The 23,934-nt window shown below is 38.0% G+C and overlaps 2 protein-coding genes across 6 annotated transcripts; one reads left to right on the top strand and one right to left on the bottom strand.

The window, feature by feature from the left end:
• Positions 1–1,784: 1,784 nt before the first annotated feature.
• Positions 1,785–5,120, bottom strand: LOC125801537 (gastrula zinc finger protein XlCGF49.1-like). Its single transcript, XM_049478352.1, has 2 exons — positions 4,818–5,120; positions 1,785–3,747 (listed from the first exon to the last, which is right to left on the bottom strand). The coding sequence occupies exon 2, from the start codon at positions 3,616–3,618 to the stop codon at positions 3,001–3,003; it is 618 nt and encodes a 205-aa protein (XP_049334309.1). The 5' UTR covers positions 3,619–3,747; positions 4,818–5,120; the 3' UTR covers positions 1,785–3,000.
• A 2,945-nt stretch (positions 5,121–8,065) lies between these two features.
• LOC111195806 (uncharacterized) lies at positions 8,066–19,936 on the top strand. 5 transcript variants are annotated; one of them, XM_049477204.1, is made up of 12 exons: positions 8,188–8,292; positions 10,426–10,506; positions 12,310–12,425; positions 16,525–16,629; positions 16,766–16,908; positions 16,990–17,074; positions 17,187–17,334; positions 17,516–17,709; positions 17,790–17,940; positions 18,541–18,668; positions 19,048–19,120; positions 19,285–19,936. In XM_049477204.1, the coding sequence occupies exons 2-12, from the start codon at positions 10,440–10,442 to the stop codon at positions 19,518–19,520; spliced, it is 1,446 nt and encodes a 481-aa protein (XP_049333161.1). In that variant the 5' UTR covers positions 8,188–8,292; positions 10,426–10,439; the 3' UTR covers positions 19,521–19,936. The 5 variants fall into 5 exon arrangements, 4 of the variants coding, with proteins under 4 accessions (XP_049333157.1, XP_049333161.1, XP_049333160.1 ...); XM_049477203.1 differs by lacking the exon at positions 8,188–8,292 and adding an exon at positions 8,357–8,494; XR_007438619.1 differs by lacking the exons at positions 8,188–8,292; positions 19,285–19,936 and adding an exon at positions 8,352–8,494 and having other exon boundaries at positions 17,821–17,940.
• The last annotated feature ends 3,998 nt before the right edge of the window (positions 19,937–23,934 follow it).

Raw genomic sequence — 23,934 nt, 5'->3', positions numbered from 1 at the left:
TTTCTCCATTATTCTAATTCAATAAAACAACAGTGTCACAGTTAAATGGCCTAAATGGGCCTTTTGGAAAGCTCAGCTGAGAAACTTTTTTTCCAGGTAACGAGTCTGTGATTAGTCTAACGAGTAGGACAGGTGCGGTGAACACCTGATTTGCTTTCTGCACAAAAAATGCATTCAAAGAATTTCATGATTGCACTATTTCAAATTATTCTAATTCGTTGACCAGCACCTGTATGTCCTAAGACTGTATGGACATCAAAAAAATTGTGATACTGGAGGGTGCCAAGAAGCAGATATTGATGAAGTGCTTTTATAAAAAGCTTCAGAAATCTGGCAGAATGTTTTCATGCATTCTTACATGTATATAATGCGAAACTAAATTGAAATCTGTTCAGTGTAGTGAGCTCAGCAGTTTAATACCTGGTGCTAATTAAGATGTTAAATTAATTAAATTAGATTAATAATCAATTAATTAGTAACACAAGACATTTCAGGGATGTGTCTTCTTCTACCAGGAACAGTCATTTTCATAACCAAGTTATCCAGAAAACACACTGAAATTACAGGTTTTGTAATATAAAAAGAATTTTATTAAATCACACAGATATGAGTTAATAACCCATTAAAATGTCAAAAATGTAGCCATTAGATATCAAATCACAGTGTATGAAGGTAAATGAGAATGAAAATAAAAACATGTTATAATATCGGTATAGAAAGGAATGACTTGTCAGATTAATGAAAATTATTAAGTGGGGATTTCTAAAGGATGAACTAAGTTATTTTAAGTCTATGAAGCCAGTTCTTATTCACAACCAAACAACTGAAAAGAAGTTATCTTTACTACAGGGAGATTTATAAAGGATTCAACCAAACCAAAACAATTTGCCAGCTCCGCCTTACTCTGAGATGTTAAAGTGGGCCTGCATTGGTGCCGTCCGTCTGTAGCGTGGTCGTCTGTTTCTTCACCCTGAGAAAGAATCACGTGAGTCTGTCTGCAAGATGGTTTGACTTCCTGGTGTCAGCACGGAGTCCCTTCAGAACCCACGGGAAAATCCCTTCGCTCTCAGCTGGCTTGCTGGTCGCTTCCGGACTGGTGGCTTCTGGGTTGAGCCTGATGGTCTCTACTCAGCTGAAACTTGGTATGCATAATGCGTGGCTTCATAGATCGTAAAACTGATGTAGTTGTCTTAACTAAGAAAGCTAGTATTAATATGCTTAAAGAAGGTTAAATGAGTTGCACTAAGAATGCTAAGCTAACGCTAAACTGAAGCTAAAATGCTAAACTAAACTAAAGGAGCTAAACTTCAAACTCCTCAACTACCACTCAAGGCTGAACTGAACTGATCCATCCGTAATCCTGGACACTCTCCACTTTCATTCTCCACCGCTACTCTGTCTGTCACTCTCTGACTGAATCTGTTTTAACCTTAAGGCTACCATTGGCTCTGTGGGCTTTGGGAAAGGAGCAACCTACGTGTCTGTGTTTTCATTGGGTTCGGAGCAATTTCTGAGATTTCATATTTTTTTAATTAATAGACCAAACCAAAAGAAAACTTAATCAACCAGTGGATCAAAATACAATATTCAGCATACCAATTCATGAGGATTAATTCAAGGAAAACAATCTTAGAATTGAATCACAATAAATGTAAATTATATGTTTTTCCTTCAAATAGGTTGGTAACATTCAAGATAATCCTGAAATTAGAAACAAAGGATGGTACCTTGTCAAAAAGAAAACAAAGAGTCACTCAACCCAATTAAATAATTGAAATGATAATACAAACATTGTTAAACCACTAATAACAAAATAAAGCAAAATTATCAAATGCTAGTTAAACCTTGTTGATTCAGACTTGACTGTGTATGAAAATTTTATCAGGACAGCATCTATACCCATATACCAGAAGTGGCATATTATTTAGTAAATATTCTGTAAAATAACTTTTTATTTAGTTAATGTAAATTCTTATTTGTTCTTCTTTGTGAGAAATTCTCTTCGCCTGGCCTGTTGATCAGAATTCATGACGGGTGTGAGAGAGATCAGTTTACACCACAGAATTTCAGCTTACAAGGCTGGGAATGGAATCCAAAGCTTTGAACATTTCTTTTAACTAAATGAGTCTTATTTTCTCAATGCTTTGCAGGAATAACCAAGCATAAACTCTTAAATTGCAGTAACTCTTTGCGGATTGCGTTTCTGTGGATTTTAGAAAGTTGAATTATATAGTATTATAATGGCAGTCGGTCTTCGTCCTGGTGATGGCACTGTTGGTCCACCTAATTTGGGAGACAATCACAGATGGTGACTATTTAAGGTCGTAGAAGTCCAAAGTTTGACGGTTGTCTGAATTACTGTTTGCTGGAGGAATGTCAAAATATTTACAAGGTTTACCCAACTAGCATTTAGGTCTCTTGAGAGGACTGGAGAGATGAAAAAGTAAAATATGTCATTTACAAAGGATTTTATTCTAATTCCAGTGCATCCTGGATGGGGTTTGCGGTATGTGTGTGTTCAGGTGGGGGAAGTTATTAAATTACATTAGGCCACCAAAAATAGGTAAAGTGGGTGTAGTGGGTGTTCCAGCAACAAAATCATTTAGTTGCAAGAATCCTACTCTACTCCCAACAACTATGACATCTAAATGTTAAAGACTATGTTAATCTAATGCTAATCTAATGTCTGGAGCAAGCTCTGGCAATGCCGTAGTTCAAACTTGAATGACATTCCCTTCTTCAGAACTGAACTCTTACTGTAACTACCCTAAAAACTGAGCTCTGTCTCACGAAGAATGTTCTGGAATATCGAACATTCAAGAAAACATAACAGGAAATTCAATAAACATCATCCCTGGATAAGAATAATTTTGCTGAACCTGTAAAATCGATTGTTAAATTCAGTTCATATTTGTTTCTGGTGAAACGAGTCCCAAGTGATAGAGTAATACATTAGTGTAGGATAAGGTGTTCTGTCTGAAAGATTTAGGATTTGCACTTTTAATTGCCGTGGAACAAATTTGGGATAGTTTTCTCTCCTGTGTGAATGCACTTGTGTTTTTGGAGATGATTCTGTTGAGTAAAACTCTTCCCACAGTCTGAGCAGTAATACGGTTTCTCTCCTGTGTGAATGCGCTGGTGTTTTTTGAGATTACTCTGTGTAGAAAAACTCTTCCCACAGTCTGAGCAGTGATACGGTTTCTCTCCTGTGTGAATGCGCTGGTGTATTTTGAGAGTACACTGTTCAGTAAAATTCTTCCCACAGTCTGAGCAGTGATACGGTTTCTCTCCTGTGTGAATGCGCTGGTGATTTTTGAGATGACTCTGTTGATTAAAACTCTTCCCACAGTCTGAGCAGTGATACAGTTTCTCTCCTGTGTGAATGCGCTGGTGATTTTTGAGCTCAAACTTTTGAGTAAAACTCTTCCCACAGTCTGAGCAGTGATAGGGTTTCTCTCCTGTGTGCATGCGCTGGTGTCTTCTGAGATTACTCTTTTCAGTAAAACTCTTCCCACAGTCTGAGCAGTGATACGGTTTCTCTCCTGTGTGAATGCGCTGATGCAGTTTGAGATCACTCTGTTTAGTGAAACTCTTGACAGAGTGCTGATGTTTCTCCATGTTGGGACTTGGTTTCCTCTGTCTGTTAAATGTATCAAACAATTTCTGCGTGTTCTGGAGATTCTTCAGGATGGCTTGTGCTTCACCTCTTTCATAGATTTCAGGAGAAATCCTATAATATTTTAATTTCTGAAAAGAAAAAAAAAGAAATAATTTAGTGTATTAAAATAAAAGCTGGTCAATTGACTGAAGAGAACTACCTAAATCAGTTACACTATATAGAAAATATTGGGACACCTTTATATTACCATAAAAGCTTCTATTATTTTGTCCCATTCTAAATCCATACACATGTGACCCCTGGTACCTTATTTGATGACTTAACAACCTGCTTAATTGAAATGTAATAAGGCACACAGGAACTGACGATCACTCAAGAAAAATAGTGGTTTGTGGAACAATAAACACCACAGAATCTAGAAGAGGACATCCTTAACTTTGTATTCACGTACAACTTTATGTGAAAACATTACATTGTGTGGTCGCTAGCAGCTTGAGAATATGACGTTGCGGTTGTGCTGAAACTAAACGCGTGTTTGTAAGGAGAAGTGAGCAGGAGAATAAAGGACTTTATGGATATTTTTTCTGCGGTTCAGTGCTGTATTGTGGATGCTGTGATAGTAAGTGAATTTTCTATAATGTAATCTAATGTTATTTTACATACTAATAATATTTTATAAGGCTATTTTTTGGGGAGGCGTGTTCCCATGTAAACAATGTAAAAAAAAACAGGCTGTTTTCAGTTAAGAGATTTCTGGCAACTGGTTTCATGTAGATGACTGTAAATTTGCATGCAGGTAGTTAAAGTAGTTACTAAAGAATATGAGTGGGTTAGTTGGTCGGTGTGTCTAGAATATTTGGCGCTCTTAAGCATTCTACTTTACACAGTCAGAACAGGCCTGCTAGAGGGCGCTTCTGCAGTAAGAGGTTAAAGCACACGTTGAAGCTATACTGGAAGGCACCAGATAAATATGGTATGATGGACTAGGGCAACCCTGGGTCTATAGTCTATATTTATTTATATTAACTTAATTTCATTTTAGTTTAAACTCTAAAAATTAATTAATGCAGAGCCAATACACTAAAAAAACAGAGGGAAGAAAAACAGTGGCTACTATCAATGGCTGTACCACTCCACTTATTCACTGTGTTAGCTACTGTTTACTACATAAATAAGTAACCAGTCAGATAATACATACCAATTAGTAGTAAATGTGAAGGCCAGAACTCAATCTCCTTCACAGCACCTTCAGCATCAAGGCAAACACTATATAAAAGCATGAACACACAATTAGCTACCTATGTCACATGGAGTAATTAAGTAAAACAAACTTTACCCACCACTCAGCAGCTACACACCCCCAGCTGATTCCTGGTGCTCCCACATTCACTTTGAAATAAAACAGATCTTCTTTTAATAAACTGAAAATTACGAGTAAACTTAAGCTTTTAATAGATACTAATATTTATGCCCAGTACACCACCTAAAGCTAGTAATTAAATCCACTGCAGTTCAAACTACCACAATATAATATTAAAAACACCAAGCCATACCTGCTTAAAATATCTATTCTTCACACACACACACAGTGCCCATTGAAAAATCCACCATGTGTTCCTTTAGTCTCTTCCAGTCAATAAGCACGATAAAACTGTCTTCCAATGAGTTATTTTAAAACAAAGCTTTCCCGACCGGAGCTTGTACCTGCCGCCACGAGACCAAATGCTACTTTGTGCAGGTCCCGCGAGACTACAAGCAGCATGAGGTAACGCTCTGCCAATCGATGGCTGTCAAAATAAAAGTCCTCCCCTCTACACCTAACCTAGAGGAATATTTGGGGCAGCAGCATTAGAAAATAATCATTAAAACCTTCCCCACACCTCTGCCCGCTACACACATTATAATATGAAGTTTAGCTCGTTCTGCAGTAGACTGTCAGCAGGCTGCAGCCGCAAAATATATGTAGAATAAACTCTGCTGCTGTCCACTACTGAATACCATGTTTGACTACTACTTTAGTATCTCACTTTACACTGAAATGCACTAATCCATACTATTAATACTGTACTATGTTGAATTCTTTTTTGTTTACAATAAAGGTGTCTCGTTTTATCTTATAAATATCTTTATCTGTAATTTCCTGACTTGCTGTACATCTCTATTCTTCACTTTCTATATTCAAAGTTATAGAAAGCAACCTGGCTGCCAGTGTCACACGATATGATTTGCTTATTATTTACTGTTTTCTTAATAGTGGTCAATTATTAGATTTTAAAATGTAAATTTTCATTTGTTTTTCAATATTTCAGTGAGAATTAGACGTTCTTAATTAAAAGGATGTAAACAGAAAATTTAATTATAAAAGTTTCCACACATATAAATGAAAGACAGTAATCTAAATCAATGCTTCACAAACCTGATTTTTTACTATCCCTGATAACAGTTCATTATTTTCCACCACATTAGCTTCAGGCTGACAGTGATTATGCACTCCTGAACTGAAGGCGTTTTTTTTTTTAATATGTAGGTCAAAATCGTTTAAAAATAAAAAACAAATATGAAACTTTTGAAAGATTTATGTCTATGGCTTAACTGATTTGTTTACTAAATCAATATAGTGGATGCGGTGGCCTCTCACAGCATCGGGTCGAAGCCCAACTTCACCTGCAGAGCCAGAGAGCAGCAGAAGCTCTACACCAGCAGATTCAGAGCAGCAGCTCCAAGACCTGCTGCAGTTTTACAGAAACTAACGTTACCCACAATTTCATCATCTCTATATAAATGAACCAGCTACATTAACCAGTAAACCAGCTATCTGAACAAAATGTATCTTGTTTTTACTCATTTTACGCTCACTCTAGCTAATGAATTAACATTTTCCCTGAATTTTCAATTCCACCTTAAATATCATCACATCTTATTAGTTGTCTTGGAAGTGTAGCTACACATTTAGTAAATAAAAGACTGTAGATTTGAAAAGCGATATGACTATTTAAACCCATGAAGTGTTTTTCAGCATTTCACATAGAGATGGGCGATATTACCTAAAACAAAATATTTTTTTCCATACTAAAAATGAAACTACAAACGGTTCAACACTATATTTACCTTTATTTTGATTTCACCTAAATTTCTTATATGGAGTTCAAGTGCATCTGGACGGCAAATAATACCATTATAAATAGTGATTATATATATGCAAAAAAAATTAAAGAAACACTTAAACACAATATAACTCCAAGTAAATCAAACTTCTTTGAAATGAACTGTCCACACTGATTGACAATCAATTTCAATTAACAAAACATACTCAGCAAAGGAGTCGTTCTGCAGGTGGGGACCACAGACCACTTCAGTACCTATGCTTTCTGGCTGAACTCTCACCCTGCTCCACCCCCCCATCCCAATGCTGCCCCCAACACACAGTCACTCATCATCCTGGGAAGGAGAGCAACTGAATGTCAATTGTCTGTATGTCCTGTACATATGCAGTATTGACAATAATAACTGCTTGACTTGGCAGTGGGTCAGTAATAGTGTGGGGAGGCATTTCTTTGAGGCATTTCATGTGCTCGCCAGAGGTAGCCTGCGTGCCGTTAGGTACCGAGACGAGATCCTAAGACCCATTGTGAGACCATATGCTGGTGCAGTGGCCCCTCGGTTCCTCCAAACGCAGGACAATGCTAGACCTCATGTGGCTGGATTGTATCAGCAGTTCCTGCATGATGAAAGATTTGATGCTATGCCCTTGGGATGCACGATATATTGTTTAAGCATAGACATTGCGATGTGCGCATGTGCGATAGTCACATCGCGGACCCTGTGATGTCACGTGGCTATAAAAACAAACACGCCGCTGCAGTGTTTTGATTCTTGACACAAGAAGTAGATACACAGCATTCTGAGTGAACTGCGCTGACAATAATGCGTCGCCAGCTGCAGCGAGAGGCTTCGGAATGGTTGTATGTAAAAACAACTCTTTTCGGAGGTAAACTGAATGTTTCCTACAGTCAATAGTGGACACAATTTGTGGTAACCTAGTGATGCACAAATGGTGAATTTAAAATGTTTGCTGTGTCTTGGTACTTGCCAAGGTCTGCTTGCTAGATCAAGGCTATGATTCAGTGTTGTAAGTTTGTTTGGAGAGCTTGTGTGGGCTGTAAATTTGACAAGTTTTTAATATTTTTTTTATTACAATACTTACAGGCAACTAGTAATTGGTGGTTGTGCAATATAGGTTCATGTAGTGCAGCCAAGGCTTCTGTTTATAAAGTCAATTTCTTTCCCTTACATTACTTTTATTTTTATACCTTTAAGTCGTTTTAAAAGCAATACTTTTGTACTTTTACCTAAGTAAAGATTTGAGTTGATACTTCAACTTCTGCAAAAGTATGTGTAATCCCCACACCCTAAAAAATGCTGGGTTATTTAAACTACCCAGCTGCTATGTTACTGAGTTTGGGTGAAAAATATGGGTTATTTTTTCGTTTGTTGGGTCATTTAAAAAAACCCAGCACTGCTGGGTTTGCAGTGCGGACCTGAGAGGGAACATGCACGTCAAGCACGCCACGTCCCGTCCTGCCCCTCCCTGCCCCTCCCCGCCACGCCCTGGACACCCGCCACACCATTTCCCTCCCGCTGAAAGAGGAAAAGTACTCAGCCGAAAGAAATAAGTAAGTAAAGTGATTAATCTTGACTTTTTGCTCAAATATACTGATTTTATACTAGGCACAAGGTGTTTAGTTTCATTCTCCCTCACAATTTGAGGTTAAAAACGTATTAAAAGCATTGTAACTTACGTAAATTAGCCTGTTAGATTTCTGCAGCCTTAGCGAGCTAGGTAAACCTTTGGACACAGCATCTTCGTCTGGATGAGTAAGTTGCAATGACGGAAAAATATATAAATTTGCTTGTGTGGAATTAACTTTATATTGTTTAACATCAAATTAGTAACTGTTATGTTAGCTGCACTACAGGTTAGCTAGCCAGCTAGATAATTATATTTTGCTGACTAACGCTAGCTAGCTAAGCTAAGCTAAGTTACTTCTACACCTCACTTACTTAAAACCACTGCAAGTTATTATGTACTACTGAAAAACTAACATTTTTGTGCTCTATATTGACAATTTACTGTGTTATAAGGGACACAGAGGTAACAATATAATATGAGTCTGTAATTAAGCCTACACATAAGTTACCTAGGTTAGCTAGCTAGCTAACCTGTGCTTTTTAAGAAAGAGGTTTCACAAACCTAGCATTATTTTATATCTTGGCTATTCTTTTTTGTATTGCAATTTTTAATGTCCTTGCTGGGTAGCTAGCTAGCTTCTTTAGGCGCCATTTTATCGTCCTTGCTGCTAATTATCTGGGTAGCTAGCTAGCTTCTTTAGGCGCCATTTTATCGTCCTTGCTGCTAATTATCTGGGTAGCTAGCTAGCTTCTTTAGGCACCATTTTATCGTCCTTGCTGCTAATTATCTGGGTAGCTAGCTAGCTTCTTTAGGCGCCATTTTATCGTCCTTGCTGCTAATTATCTGGGTAGCTAGCTAGCTTCTTTAGGCGCCATTTTATCGTCCTTGCTGCTAATTATCTGGGTAGCTAGCTAGCTTCTTTAGGCGCCAGTTTATCGTCCTTGCTGCTAATTATATGGGTAGCTAGCTAGCTTCTTTAGGCGCCATTTTATCGTCCTTGCTGCTAATTATCTGGGTAGCTAGCTAGCTTCTTTAGGCGCCATTTTATCGTCCTTGCTGCTAATTATCTGGGTAGCTAGCTAGCTTCTTTAGGCGCCATTTTATCGTCCTTGCTGCTAATTATCTGGGTAGCTAGCTAGCTTCTTTAGGTGCCAGTTTATCGTCCTTGCTGCTAATTATATGGGTAGCTAGCTAGCTTCTTTAGGCACCATTTTATTGTCCTTGCTGCTAATTATCTGGGTAGCTAGCTAGCTTCTTTAGGCACCAGTTTATCGTCCTTGCTGCTAATTATATGGGTAGCTAGCTAGCTTCTTTAGGCGCCATTTTATCGTCCTTGCTGCTAATTATCTGGGTAGCTAGCTAGCTTCTTTAGGCGCCATTTTATCGTCCTTGCTGCTAATTATCTGGGTAGCTAGCTAGCTTCTTTAGGCGCCATTTTATCGTCCTTGCTGCTAATTATCTGGGTAGCTAGCTAGCTTCTTTAGGCGCCATTTTATCGTCCTTGCTGCTAATTATCTGGGTAGCTAGCTAGCTTCTTTAGGCACCATTTTATTGTCCTTGCTGCTAATTATCTGGGTAGCTAGCTAGCTTCTTTAGGCACCAGTTTATCGTCCTTGCTGCTAATTATCTGGGTAGCTAGCTAGCTTCTTTAGGCGCCATTTTATCGTCCTTGCTGCTAATTATCTGGGTAGCTAGCTAGCTTCTTTAGGCGCCATTTTATCGTCCTTGCTGCTAATTATCTGGGTAGCTAGGTAGCTTCTTTAGGCGCCAGTTTATCGTCCTTGCTGCTAATTATCTGGGTAGCTAGCTAGCTTCTTTAGGCGCCATTTTATCGTCCTTGCTGCTAATTATCTGGGTAGCTAGCTAGCTTCTTTAGGCGCCATTTTATCGTCCTTGCTGCTAATTATCTGGGTAGCTAGCTAGCTTCTTTAGGCGCCATTTTATCGTCCTTGCTGCTAATTATCTGGGTAGCTAGCTAGCTTCTTTAGGCGCCATTTTATCGTCCTTGCTTCTAAAAATCTAACTTGAGGATAAACAATCTGCTGGGTTCCACTTAATAAAATGAAATGCTGTTAATTATTGTGGTTTTGTTAAAACATATTTTCTTTTTCTTCAGTTCTGTTCTGTTTCATGGATACATTTGTGAAGGAGAAACTGAAAGAGTGGAAACTGGACTCTCTGATTCCCAGGTTTGAGCGTAAGTTAACCTTCATAAAAATAACTTGAAAGTATTTGATTTCATGATGGTCAGAATGGATGAGTCTGCAGCAAAGTATGAGAAAAGGTTTGATCTAAAGTCAGAGAACTTTTCTGTTTTTTTAGAACAAAGGTACAGCAGAATTTTCATGTTAAATGTTAAGGGGAGTTTCACCAGTCTTATTTTTAATATTGAATGTGAAATACATGGTTAACCTCTTAACACGCCCTGGCCCTCCAGATTGACCTGTATCTCCTTTCAGAAAATAAACATTTAGGGCGAAATATGCCTTGTTTATAAAAATTATGAATCATTATGAATCATTATAAAAAATTATGAATATCTTTTTAAATATTTGCGTTTTTCGTAAGTCCATATTTGATCAAATGCGGACATTAGAGCCGAAAGAGTGCGTTACACTGTGTGTATACAGTTTACATCTGCTTTTTTTACACTGCGGGGTGAGCTGAGGACACTCCTCACACACACCCAAGCCCCACCAGCGATTACCTTCAAAATGCCTCCAAAATCCATCAATCCAGTCGCCAGTAATACTCATTTATGTTCAACCTGTGCTTGAAATAATTTGAGGCAGGAAAACATTTTATATAAACTTTAACGCTTTATTAATTGCGTATTATTGGACTCTCCACGAGTTTCTGCATATCTAATGAATCAACAGACATGACTATATGTAAATAAGACCCAGAGACACTGAGAGCAAGAGATTTTCCTGAGGGCGGGGGAGCACTTTTAAAGAAACACCGCACAATTATCTTTCTATCAGGAGTAGAACATACAAAAACAACTTCTTTACTGCAAAATAAAGTATAAAATTAGTAGTTTTTATTCTTATTAAGTTTACAGTCCTTTGGAGAAAGAAAAGACCATTACAGGTTCAGATCACACTAATATCTAACCAGTGAAAGGGAGCAGTTTATAATTTTATATAACGAATGTAAACACTTTATAACAAAATATAGAGCTGCAAAAACAATTCAGCCATATAAATATTTCATTTTATGTGTCTGAAAATAGAAAATCTGAAAAGCGCCTAAAAATGTTTCTGGTTTTTACCATATTTTGGCCATTACATGTTCAATTGAATAATTAAAGTGTCTTAAATGAATTTTGTAATGGCTTCTAAGTAATATTAATTCATAAAATCGCCTCTGAACTATTTAAGTTAGAGTGAAAAGCCTTCAAACGTGAGTATGTAATTTCAGGCGGAAATTAGTAAAAATAGGCTTGGAGCTTAAGATCTAATTCAGGAACCGTACATCCTACAGTAAAACGGAGCACAGTTCCGTAATCCGGAGGGGCAGACGGTTCGAATGGTGTATAGCGTCCACATTCGATCAAATATGGACGTACGAAAAACGCAAATGTTTCATAATTTTCATAAACAAGGCATATTTCGCCCTAAATGTTTATTTTCTGAAAGGGGATACAGCAAAATGGCTAAATAACTGAAAAGCAGAGATTTTAAGCTTTAAAATGGCATATTGGGTGTCTATATTGAGCCCATAATTATTCATAAACACAGCCAGATATTAAATATTATATTTTTCTGGCACACCGGCGGGCCAGGGCGTGTTAACAGTTTAAATGTGAAATATGTTTAATTAAAAAACATATACAAATATTTAAAAGTTAAAAACAATTTAATCTAGCTCAGTGGTTCCCAACCTTTTTCTTCAGGGACCCATATTTTTACCATATGTAAAAATTTCAGTTCTGCAAAAGCATTGATTTGTTGTTGTCTTTTTTTATTTTTTTTATTGCGTGCACACTTGTTCTTAGTTGAAGAAATCGACAAGGAGAGTTTTATATTACTGGATGATGCTTCCATTGCGGCGCTAGTTCCAGTAATTGGACCCAGACTGAAACTGAGGTCACACCTCAGAAAACTAACCGAGGTAAGTAGACACCAGTCTACTAATGGGGTATTCCTGTTTTAGATGTACATTTGCAGGTCGTAATCTTGGTCATCTTTTTGCGCACCTCAGAGCAGTCCATAATATACACAGTTCTAGCACATACTTTCAGTGTGCCGAAGCTGGGTGTTGTAGAAGTTTTGGCTATATTCGTTCATTTGCAAGGCATTTGCTACAGCATAATGAGGCGCACTGCTCCGCGGCCGGTGAGGAGGCGCACTGCTCCGCGGCCGGTGAGGAGGCGCACTGCTCCGCGGCCGGTGAGGAGGCGCACTGCTCCGCGGCCGGTGAGGAGGCGCACTGCTCCGCGGCCGGTGAGGAGGCGCACTGCTCCGCGGCCGGTGAGGAGGCGCACTGCTCCGCGGCCGGTGAGGCGCACTGCTCCGTGGCCGGTGAGGCGCACTGCTCCGCAGCCGAATGTGATGTGGAGGAATGGGATGAATTGGAAGAAAGTAATGTAATGCATAGGGTGGCACTCTTTCTTGCTAAGTTGAGGGCAAATTCGTCACAGACACTCACAGCTGTTACTTATGTTGTTCAGCAAACATCTACCCTAGTGAATGACATAGTGAGTAGTCTGAGGAAAAACACCATGTCTTTCTTAAAAAAGATAGGACAAGCTGAGACCCCAGGGGGTAATGAATTGGATCAGAAGTTTGCAGCAGCTGCTGAGCCATTTAGGAATTTAGAATCTGAGTACAAGCAAATGAAATATTTTGCTAGTACTGGGTACTTTGTTCAACCTGTAGAGGAACCTCTTCCTGGGTTTTCCTTCACTCAAAGGACAGATTCATCAACAGGATGTGTTAGGCAGGTAGCTGTTCGGGATTCCTTTCAGCGTGTGCCGTTGGGCCCTTTGCTCAAGCTAGTCCTTGAGAGTCCAGGAACTATGGAGAAAATACTGGCATGGCGAGAGCAGGAAGTTTGTGCTCTCCAGGATTTTAGGGATGGCACCATGTTCAAGACGAGTTCTCTTTTTTCCAAAGAGTTTGCAATTCCACTTCTGCTTTACTGTGATGAATGTGAGACAGTAAATCCTTTGGGATCAAAGACATCTGTCCACAAATTAGGGTTCCTTTATTTCACATTGAAATGCTTGCCACCAGAGTTTCTTTCCAGTCTCAGTGCCCACTTTCTGTTGGCAGTGTACAAGACAGATGATGTCAAAACTTATGGCATAGATGTGGTCTTGGAGCCAGTTGTGAATGAGATCCGAAGTCTGGAAGTTAATGGACTTCAAATTGACACGCCTTGTTTTCAGGAAGTAGTCAAGGTTGGAATTGCCCAGATTTGTGGTGATAACTTGGGGCTCAATGCTGTCCTTGGCTACACAGAAAGCTTTAATGCGAAAAGTGTGTGCCGCTGGTGCCGTGTCCAAAAGGAAATCCTTCATGTGCAAACTGTTGAGGATGAATCATTGTTGAGAAATAACCTCAACTATCAAGCAGACTTGTGTCTCAATAACCCAACAGAGACTGGTCTCAAGCGAGAGAGTGCACTTAACAGGCTGGAGTTCTACAAAGTGGTTGACAATGTTACACCAGATATCATGCATGACATTCTGGAAGGAATTGGTGGATATGAAGTCAAGCTTGTTCTCAATTCTCTTATTGAGCAAAAGCTTATAACCCTAGATCAGATCAACTACAGGCTTACAAGTTTTGATTATGGATTCATTGACAGTCATAACAAGCCTTCCCTCATTAAATCACATGAGCTCAAAACCCCAGATGGAGCTCTCAGGCAAACAGCATCACAGACCTGGTGTCTGTTAAGATTACTTCCTCTTGCCATTGGTGACCTTATCCCAGAGGGTAACCAATACTGGGAGTTGCTTCTTCTTTTACTGAGTTGCATGGAGTTCATTTTTTCTCCATCACTAACACAAGAAGCATCCATTTTCTTGGGTTACCTCATCCAGGAGCACCACAGTCTTTTTCTGGAGCTTTACCCTAGTAGGCACCTAAAACCAAAACACCACTTTATGGTCCATTATCCTGGTGCAATCAGGAAGTTGGGACCTGTGGTTCTGTTGTGGGCTATGCGATTTGAGGCCAAACATGGCTTTTTCAAAAGACTCAGCCATGTTACTTGTAACTTTCGCAACATCTGCAAAACAATGGCTTACAGACATCAGATGCTACTTTGTTACCATCTCCTCTCGGGTAATTTGTTCACCCACAATGTAGAAGTTGGTGCAGGATGCACAAATCTGTTGGGCTGTATTGATGGTTATGACCGCATCAAGCACAAATTTGACATGCCACTCTTTACTGAAGTGTATGTTCCATCATGGGTGAGATGGAGGGGCACTGAATACAGGCCTGGAATGTCTCTTCTAGTCTCTCATTCTTGTGATGGTGAACCTCAGTTTGCTATGATAGAGAGCATTCTATCAGTGGAATCCTCTGTCAAACTGATTGTGAGGAAGTATGATACTGTAGGATTTGAAAGACACTATTTTTCCTACTGTGTGTATCCTGCATCTGAGCTTGATGTAGTTGATGTGAACTCTCTTGATGATCACCACCCTCTCCACATTGGAAGGTCATATAAAGAGGGAGATGATAATCTCTATGTTTCTCTGCGCTACAGACTGTTTTAAACATTCATTGTAATTGTTTTAGTTGTGTTTTAGGCATTTACATTTTTGACTGTGTGATTACCCTTTACATTCTTCTATTGAAGGCATGCATTGCCCCATCTGTCCTCTGTTGTGCATTGTGCACAGTAACAATTTAAATGTGTTTTTATTTTTGATACAGGTACACTATTTTGATACAAAAATTTACGTCTTGCCTGCCTTGCATTTGCATGTGCACTAACATTCAGAAATGTGGTCACGCTGTTCTGAAATTCAGAACAATTTGTATTGTATGAAAACCTATTTGATTGGTAAAAGATTTACGAAATTAGTTTGATCTGCTCGTCCTGTGCTACATTATGGGCTTCACATTAGTAAAAAGTGAAACTAATGTTAATAGATGTTTGCATTAAAGGAGAACACCCGTGTAAAATGGGCTTTTGGTGTAGTAAAACATGATAAAAAGTTATTACATTTGATGAAAAGATCAAAGGTTTCGAGATCCAGAAATGTTGACAGTTTGTTCGAACACCCTTCAGACTGGGAGACACGGGGCATAATTTGCCCCCATAAATAGTTTTTTTTCCACCGTTATCCAGTTCAAAGTAGCTCCACACCTCCTTGCTAGAATCTGGAGAGCCCTGACATTTAAAATAAGGCATTAATAATTTAAAAAGTGCACAAAAGGCTTATTAAAAAACACTGTTTACATCCCATAACGCTAGCTTCAGCTCAGTGCGCCGCCATCTTTGAACTGATAAAAAAATAGCCATATGTATACATAGACTCTGCATAGCGTAGCAGCCGGCGCCAGGAGGCAGGCTATGCAGAATCTATGTATGTGTGTCTGTCATTATCAGTACAGTGATGGCGGTGCTTGGAGCTGAAGCTCACATTATAGGATGTAAACAGTGTTTTTTAATAAGCTTCTTGCGCACTTTTTAAATGATTAATTCCTTGTTTTAAATGTGGAACTACTTTGGGCTGAATAATGGTGGAAAGGGAAAATCATGCCCTGTGTCACTCTGATGGATGTTCGGACATTTCTGCATCTCGAAATGCTGTGGGAGAACGGAGGTGTGCTATATCAAAGGTAAGTACTTTTTATCATGTTTTACTACAATAAAAGTCAGTTTTACACCGCAGTTGTCCTTTAAGGATGTGATTATTACATGAAATGTAACTGTTTTAACCTGTGACCCTAACCCATAAGCCTCCTAGCAGGTTTTGCCTCTAAGGAGTTTAGGTAAGTTGAAAAAAATTAAAGGAGTTGTTTTAATGCAAAAAATCGCATTTGGCACCTTTTAGTTTTTAACTGTTGTAAAGGCCTACTTCATAATGCAAAACTATAGATGTTATTCAGTTACCAAACATATAAATTTTAATATTCAACAAATAATCTTATTTTTTCCAAAGATTTCTGATTTCATAGAGTATGTGCTGCCTTTCATATGTTTTGCTGTTCTTCACAATACTAATTTTATTCAGTTTATTCAGTCTTCAAAGGATCCTCAGCATGAGCTGGTTGAGTATAGCCCTACAGCAGGACCATCAATGGACCAGCAGCATGAGGCCATGTCTTCAGGACAAGGAGAATTGTTTGTATGTGTTTTTTGTTGTTTTTATCTTTTGTTACTTTACTATTTGGGTAAGGCACGCCATTCACAATGGCTATTTGTGCCATCCCTTGTTTTTTTTTTTTTTTTTCTTTTTTTTCTCTTCTTTTTCTTCTTCCCAGAAAATTAGGGAGGCCCTCAACAAAACACCAGATGGTAGAGACATAGTGTGCAGTCTTGACACAGAACAGTGCCTCTCGCTTAAGCAGCGGAGGGCTATGGTTCGAATCCTAGTGTCATATCTCATCGAGCGGTTTGGAGAGACGTAAGTGTGCTATTTTGACTGGTATGTTTCAATATGACTACTTAGAATGTGTTTTTAAATACATCTGACCTCTGTTTACAGTCCATCATCGGAAACAAAGAAAAACATGGCCTCTTCTTTGGTGACTGAATTTCCATGTCTAAAAGATCAGCATGGGAATGGCAATGTAAGTACCAGTAAAAATCAAAGTACATAGGCCTGGTAAAAGTGCTGTGTGTGGTTATTTTAGATGTGGCATGTTAAATAAAATGTATTTATTTATTTTTTTATTTTTTTAGGAAGCATGGTATAGTCCAGGTCGAAACCACAGACCAGCAACTGGCTTCATTGAAGAACGTTTAAGAAATGTACGGAAGAGGCTCCGTAGTGGAACGAGCAGACCTAGCCATGTGGAGAACAACGTAATCAGTAGTTTGGTTTTGCCAGGTACATGCACAAACAGCTTATAATACCAAGAAAGGTTTTGAGTAACTGATTCTGATGAGATCTTCTGTTAGGGAGTATTGGGGGGGGGGGATTCCAAATTGTGGAGAAAAGAAGATGAATAAATAAATAAAACAAACCGTGAAAACATTATCTTTCTGTTTTGTTTTTTTGTTTTTTACAGAGACTGAAATATCTGATGAGAGGGCAGAGGCAATGATGGAGTGGCTAAAAAATAACATCAGACCCCTAAGCCAAGTTGAAGAATACATGAAGCAGACAGCCATCCATAGAGCTAAGTGGATAAGGGAGCATGGGTCAAAGACCATGGAAGAGATCAAGAGAGAGTATCCACGTCTGCTGGATACACCAGGAATGGTAGGATATACAAAATTTTGTCAGAATTGCTGAATATAAAAGTTATTTGGAAAAGTAATATATATTTTATTTTTCTAAAGATTGCTCAGGACTTTTCCATTTTACACCCAGCCTGTGCCGGGAAACTTGCAGAAAAGTGGATGCCTGTTTTCAAAGACAAAATTTTACGATTTGCTAGCCAGGAGAAGCAAGCTTCTGGAATTATTTCCAAAGTGGATTCTGTGTGTACAGGTACTCTTCACAAAGGATATGTTAATAATCTAATACACATTTAATGAACAGGAAAATGTATTCCCTGATTTACATCACATGAGAGAAAAAAACAAGTAGTAAAAACAATTGTAATGGTTTTTACTACTAATTAATGTTTTTTGTAAATCATTCACATACCCTGCCACCTGCAGTGCTGCCCTATTGCCTACAATCAGACCACGCAGAGCGCTGTGTTTAGAAGTGAGCGCTGTAGGGGTTAAGTCAGCACTAATGTGGCACAGATATTTCAAATTAGATTATATTTAAAAACTGATTCTGTTAAAAGATTTCAACTAAAGATTGTATTTCATGTTTGAATAGGCCGTGTCTAAAATAGGCCTGAGCTGAAGATTGTGTGTCATCTTTGCTAAAAAAAAATTATTCAAATCACAAGATATTTAAAATAGTTTAGGTAAGATATAGTCATACTGAACTGAGATGGATTTTTAGTTTTATTGCCCATGTCTGCACTGATGTAAAATCAATCGTATGATCAGGAAAATTGGCTCAAAAACATCATGTGAATCTAAAACATATATTATCCCTGTATTATTCCTAATAAAAGGTTTTTCTTTTCAGATGCACAAGGTGATATGGCTTTGAGATTATTGCCAGTAATCCTTCCAGCTTCTGTCTATAGGATTGGTCGGAAGAGCTTCCGTCCAAGCTGTGAAGAAACAAAAAAATCATTTATTGATCTGCAACCAGTAAGTTGATTTTCAGTGCTGTGACCTTACATATTATCTTTTTGCCTTTTTTGTCATTTACATATTTCAGACCTACAAACACATGTTAATATTAGACAAATGTAATCTGAGTAAATATAAAACTATTTAAATTGTACAATTTAATTTATTAAAGCAACCAACATGGCCTTGTTTGAAAAGAATTGCATTAAATAAGTCTTGTATTACCTAAGCGCCTGGTCGCATTGCAAAGATGGTCACCAAATGAACTGACATGTCTATAAGTACTTTACAAACATTGGATTGATAACCGCTTATGTTCAGTGTGTAGTTTAAACTTGTTTGTACTAATTCAAAGTAATAAAAGTACTAATTCTGTTCATTTCTATGTTTACAACAGGTTGGGACTAATATGGTGGAATTCCTGTCCGAGGCACAAGGCACAAGACCTTACCCGTTTGTTTTGGCTCTAGGTACGTACCAACATACCACTGTGTAGTATTTTAATGTGCAGTGCAGGTTTTATGTGTTGGAAGATTTTTATTTATAGTATTGGTTTATTTTGTAGCCTCTGTTATGCTCTGCCTTTGATGCTGTGTCAGCACTGTGGGACTAATAAAGGATTATCTTCTTGCAGGTGATGATCAGCGTTGCTCACAATCATTTGTGGTCATCAATGGGGAGGCCATGGAGCAGAGTACACTTATTGGAGCTGTTGATGTTTGTTTTAAAGCATACTATGTCTTTGACATAAACTACCCCAGACAGTGTTCTTCAGTGTGGGAGTTTTTACAGACTGTCGTCTATGAACTGCCAGGTCAGGAATCTCCCTCTGTAAGACTTTTGCGGGCATTTATTTTTTCCACCCAGTAGTGAAGCTCGTTTGCAGCTCCTTTGTATATTATACATGTTTGTAAAAAAAAAAATGTTGTTACTGAGATGTTTTTGTTGATGTAAAATAGAGAACGGTTGTTGTTAATTAGAAATGTTTATGAAATGAAGAATAGTTGATGATGAGAAATGTTGATGAAATGGAGAATGGTTGATGTTAATATATGTTGATGAGAAATGATGAAATGTTGATGAAACGGAGAATGGTTGATGTTAATATATGTTGATGAGAAATGATGAAATGTTGATGAAACGGAGAATGGTTGTTGGTGAGAAATAATGTTGAAATGATGTTAATGAAATGGTTATTGAGATGTTGTTGAGAAGAAATGGTGTTATGGTTTTGAGAAATTACTTTGTTGAAAAATTACAAAAACAATAAAGCATTTTATTGTTAATCCTTGTGTATTTTATTCTTTCAATGTTTATAGTGTAAGAATATAAAATGGGTGTCAAAGTAAAAAAACAAAACTTGCATTAGGGGTCTAAATTATACATTTATTTGTACTCAAAAATCAACCCAAACTTTGGTTCATTTAACCCAGCAATCTAGTTGAAATTACATAGCATTTGGGTTGAATGCTTGACCCAAAATGCATGGTCAAATAAATAACCAAATATGCTGGGTCAATTCTACCCAATGCTGTGTTTGTCCAATATTGACCCAGCGCTGGGTTGTGAAAACAACCCAATTTGGGTTAATTTCAACCCAATGTTTTTTAGAGTGCAGTATCTATACTTTTACTTGAGTAATGAGTGTGAATACTTTTGACACCCTTGGTTGAGGCATTCTTAGGTTATTAAGCTGTGATTTTAATATCACGCTCCTCTATAAGGCTGGGTATCAAAATGGATAAACGCGCATAAACACAAAGAGCATTAGCTACTGATTTAAAAAAATGTGGTAACTTTAGCTACCTAGCAAACATTACCTACCTGTTATAAAGCACTTGCAACTTTAGCTAGCAAGCTAACATTAGCTACTGGTTATAAAGCGTTTGCAACTTTAGCTACCTATCTACAATTAGATACCTGTTATAAAGCGCCTGCAACTTTAGCTAGTAACCAAGCATTAGATGCAACTTTAGCTAGCTAGCTAAAATTAGCTGCCTGTTATAAAACACTTGCAACTTTAGCTTTCAAGCTAACATTAGATACTGATTTAAAAAACGCTGGTAACTTTAGCTATCGAGCTAAAATTAACTATTTGTTATAAAGCGCTTGCAACTTTAGATTGTCAGCTAAGTAACTGGTTTTGAATAAAAATTAAACGTTATTTAACTCTAGGATATTTTGGTAGCATCACAAAGCTGAAATCAGGCTCTTGTTTGAATTGTTTGCAATTACACTTGCAGTAAGTGTACATCAATTAACTGCATTCTTCAATACATGTGATAACTGGAAAACAACATGTACTTTTTTTTCTTTTTACCTGAGTGGCAGCTGCAGTTAAGACAGAGCTGAATAAATAAATCAAAATAATTATAATTAATAAAAAAATAATAGGTAGCTGATATACTGCTAAATGAATAAACAAAAATCTCTCAAATAATAATAATAGGATTAGCTGATATTCAGTTGCCAACTTAGCGACTTTGTCGCCATATAAAGCGACTTTTCAGACCCAATTAGTTCCCCGAGCGCTGTGGGGATGCCCCGCTCGGCTCTCCCCCACGCGCTGTGGGGACGCCACGGTTTGGCTCTCCCTCACGCCACGCTCGGCTCTTCCCCACGCGCTGTGGAGACACCACCGCTACGACAATATCAGCACACTGTATTTTCTACCTGCAACACTATAGCTTTAATAATCAGCAGGTTTGTATATAATTGTATAATCACAGCAGCCTTGTAACAGCCCTAGAAAGGAAAATGCTCATTTCCCTCCTGGCTTCTTGTCTTAATGCGCTTAAAAAAACTTAGCTCGCATTACAGAAATTGTTCGCTCGAATTACAGAAATTGTGAGGACGAACTGCAAATCTTCCACTCGAATTAAAGAAAACGTGAGCACGAACTGCTATATCGTTCAATTGATTTATTTTTTTTTTTATCCAGGGCCCCTCCCAAGCTCCGTATTAACCTGACTTTTCAGCAGGATGGTTAATTCAGTTTAATTTATGTGCTAATCAATACAGTTAAATTTCTACTACTTCACTCCAGGGCTGAAACCCCATGTTCACCATCACTCTTATGTCTTTCACTAAGTCTCTGGATGTTTTTGAGGTAGAAACGCTCTGATGTGATATTATTAATGCTTGTCGGATAAGTTACTAAATAACAAAAAACAAAACGTGCTCTGGTTAACAGAAAATAATGTTTAAATGCATGCCAAACCCATTCAGTTCACCTGTTCTGGCTTTAAGTTTATTTTATTTGACTAAAATAACCGTTTGTTTTGTCAATGCATTGATTTAAAACACTAAAAATAAAAATATCGCAGAACTTTTTCGGAATGTTGTGGGCCTGCTATGGCTATCCTATGGGTGGATTTTTAGTTAGCTAATAAAGCTTATACAGTGGGCTTTGGTTTGTAGTAGCAAATGTGTCCCCTGATATTAAATCACCTTCTAATACAATACAATAATTTACAAAACCTTTCTTCAATTTTTATTAGCTTAAAATACAGAAATTATAGTTCTTTAAAAAACTGAGGTTCATTTTGTCCCTTACATATTCCAGAAATAAATGCATATCCTTAATGTCTGAGAACAAAAATGATAAAATTACGGATGTCAGCTTTTTCGCCTCTGGATTAAATTTAAGTGCTGCGCAAAGTGCACAATGGTCACACGTACAGCTTAACACACTCTACGAAGCCGACACACGTGTTGTTTATATCCACAACTAACTTGAATTAGCTCCAAACCTCTGACTGTCCTTCGCATTGGATCAAATTTAGCTCACCTTATGTAATCTTTCTCCTCACTTCAGAAGGCTCAATTTTGTTGGCTATTTAGCTACACACAGCTCTGCAAGACAAGTGGGTAATGCGGAGTGGAGGAGCGCATGTGTGAGTTCGGGTGGGGAATCGGGTCAGGCTCGGGCTGATAATCTAAACTCTACTGCTGTGGAAGCTTGAATGATGCGCTGAAAATCATTTATTTTTCATTTTTGCAAATCCTGAAGACATCGCGAATAGAAAGCCTACTGCCTGCTGACCGGCGTCGGAAAGCGGAGATGCCTCTGTTTACCAGTCGTAACTATAAAATAAAATATACTTAAAATGTGCACAGTAACTATTAGTTACTAGCTATATTTTTTCTGACATTTATAAGGATTTATATTTATGCTTTCTACACGGACTTACTCCTATATTACACCTGATGCTTATTCTCACTCGTTCTCTCTCACATTGTGAAAGTGCAGTTTTTGGAAATAAAAAATGTAAAAAAAAAAAAAAGCTCTTTGACTGAAGATAAATATATTTTATTTCACTTCGCTATTATTTAACTGAAATTCGCTTTTATATTGGAAACAATCGGCTGCTCGTTTGGGCAGTTAATCGGACATCCTTCCCCTCTCACACTGCACGACAAACGACGCGTGATGAAGCTAAAAATCAGCCGATTAAGAAATTCAGCAAAGCAATCGCAAGGAGTATCACACGCGGTGACAGTGACATTGACATTGCGTGCTGATTAGTTTATTTTTTTCTAAACGACTATCGGTTAACATTTGGGACATTATTCATATAACTTGTCTGCTTGCTGACATATGTTTAGATACTCATAAACAATAATAACTTATTACCAGAGGTGGAAAGTAATGAATTACATTTTTCAAATAGGTAATTTTACTTTTACTCAAGTACATTTTGACAAAAGTAATTGTAAAAAAGTACTCTCCATTACTGAGTAAAAAATAAAATGCTGGGGGAAAAACAATTGAATAAAAAAACATTAAATTGGTGCAGATGCGCCGGTGGATGCTCGCGCATGGAATAACGAGGCAACGACTTCCTCATACTAAATTACATACATTTATAACCTAAAGCTTATTAATGATGTATTGTTATAGTTAAATAATATAGTGTTTAGACTTTGCGGGCCGTCTCTACCTGCAGCCTTGCCTATATTGCGTTTCGGCTTCGGGACCCCCGCCGCGCGATGCGCGTCCTGAGAGCGCGCATTGGTCCACGGAGGTCTTCAGCTGCTTTATTGCGATCAAAGGAACGTATATAAAATCAGTTCCAGTCATGAATAAAGGAAATAAACCTTTTACTGATGCAGAAGGACTGTCTCTGTGTTATCAAATATACTGTGAAGCATATGCGTGTCAACCTAGAGTTTTGTTTATTGACTTCGTTCCAACTGTACGCTGTAAAAAAAATTACACAAATTTTATTTGAGATTGCGCTGTGCTCTTCATCATAAAGGGTGCTGAGATGAAAGGGGTATC

This window comes from Astyanax mexicanus, chromosome 4 (genome assembly GCF_023375975.1).
Source record: "Astyanax mexicanus isolate ESR-SI-001 chromosome 4, AstMex3_surface, whole genome shotgun sequence".
Lineage (NCBI taxonomy): Eukaryota > Metazoa > Chordata > Actinopteri > Characiformes > Acestrorhamphidae > Astyanax > Astyanax mexicanus.
The sequence above is the reverse complement of the archived record's forward strand: the minus strand, read 5'-3'. Positions and strand labels throughout refer to the sequence as shown.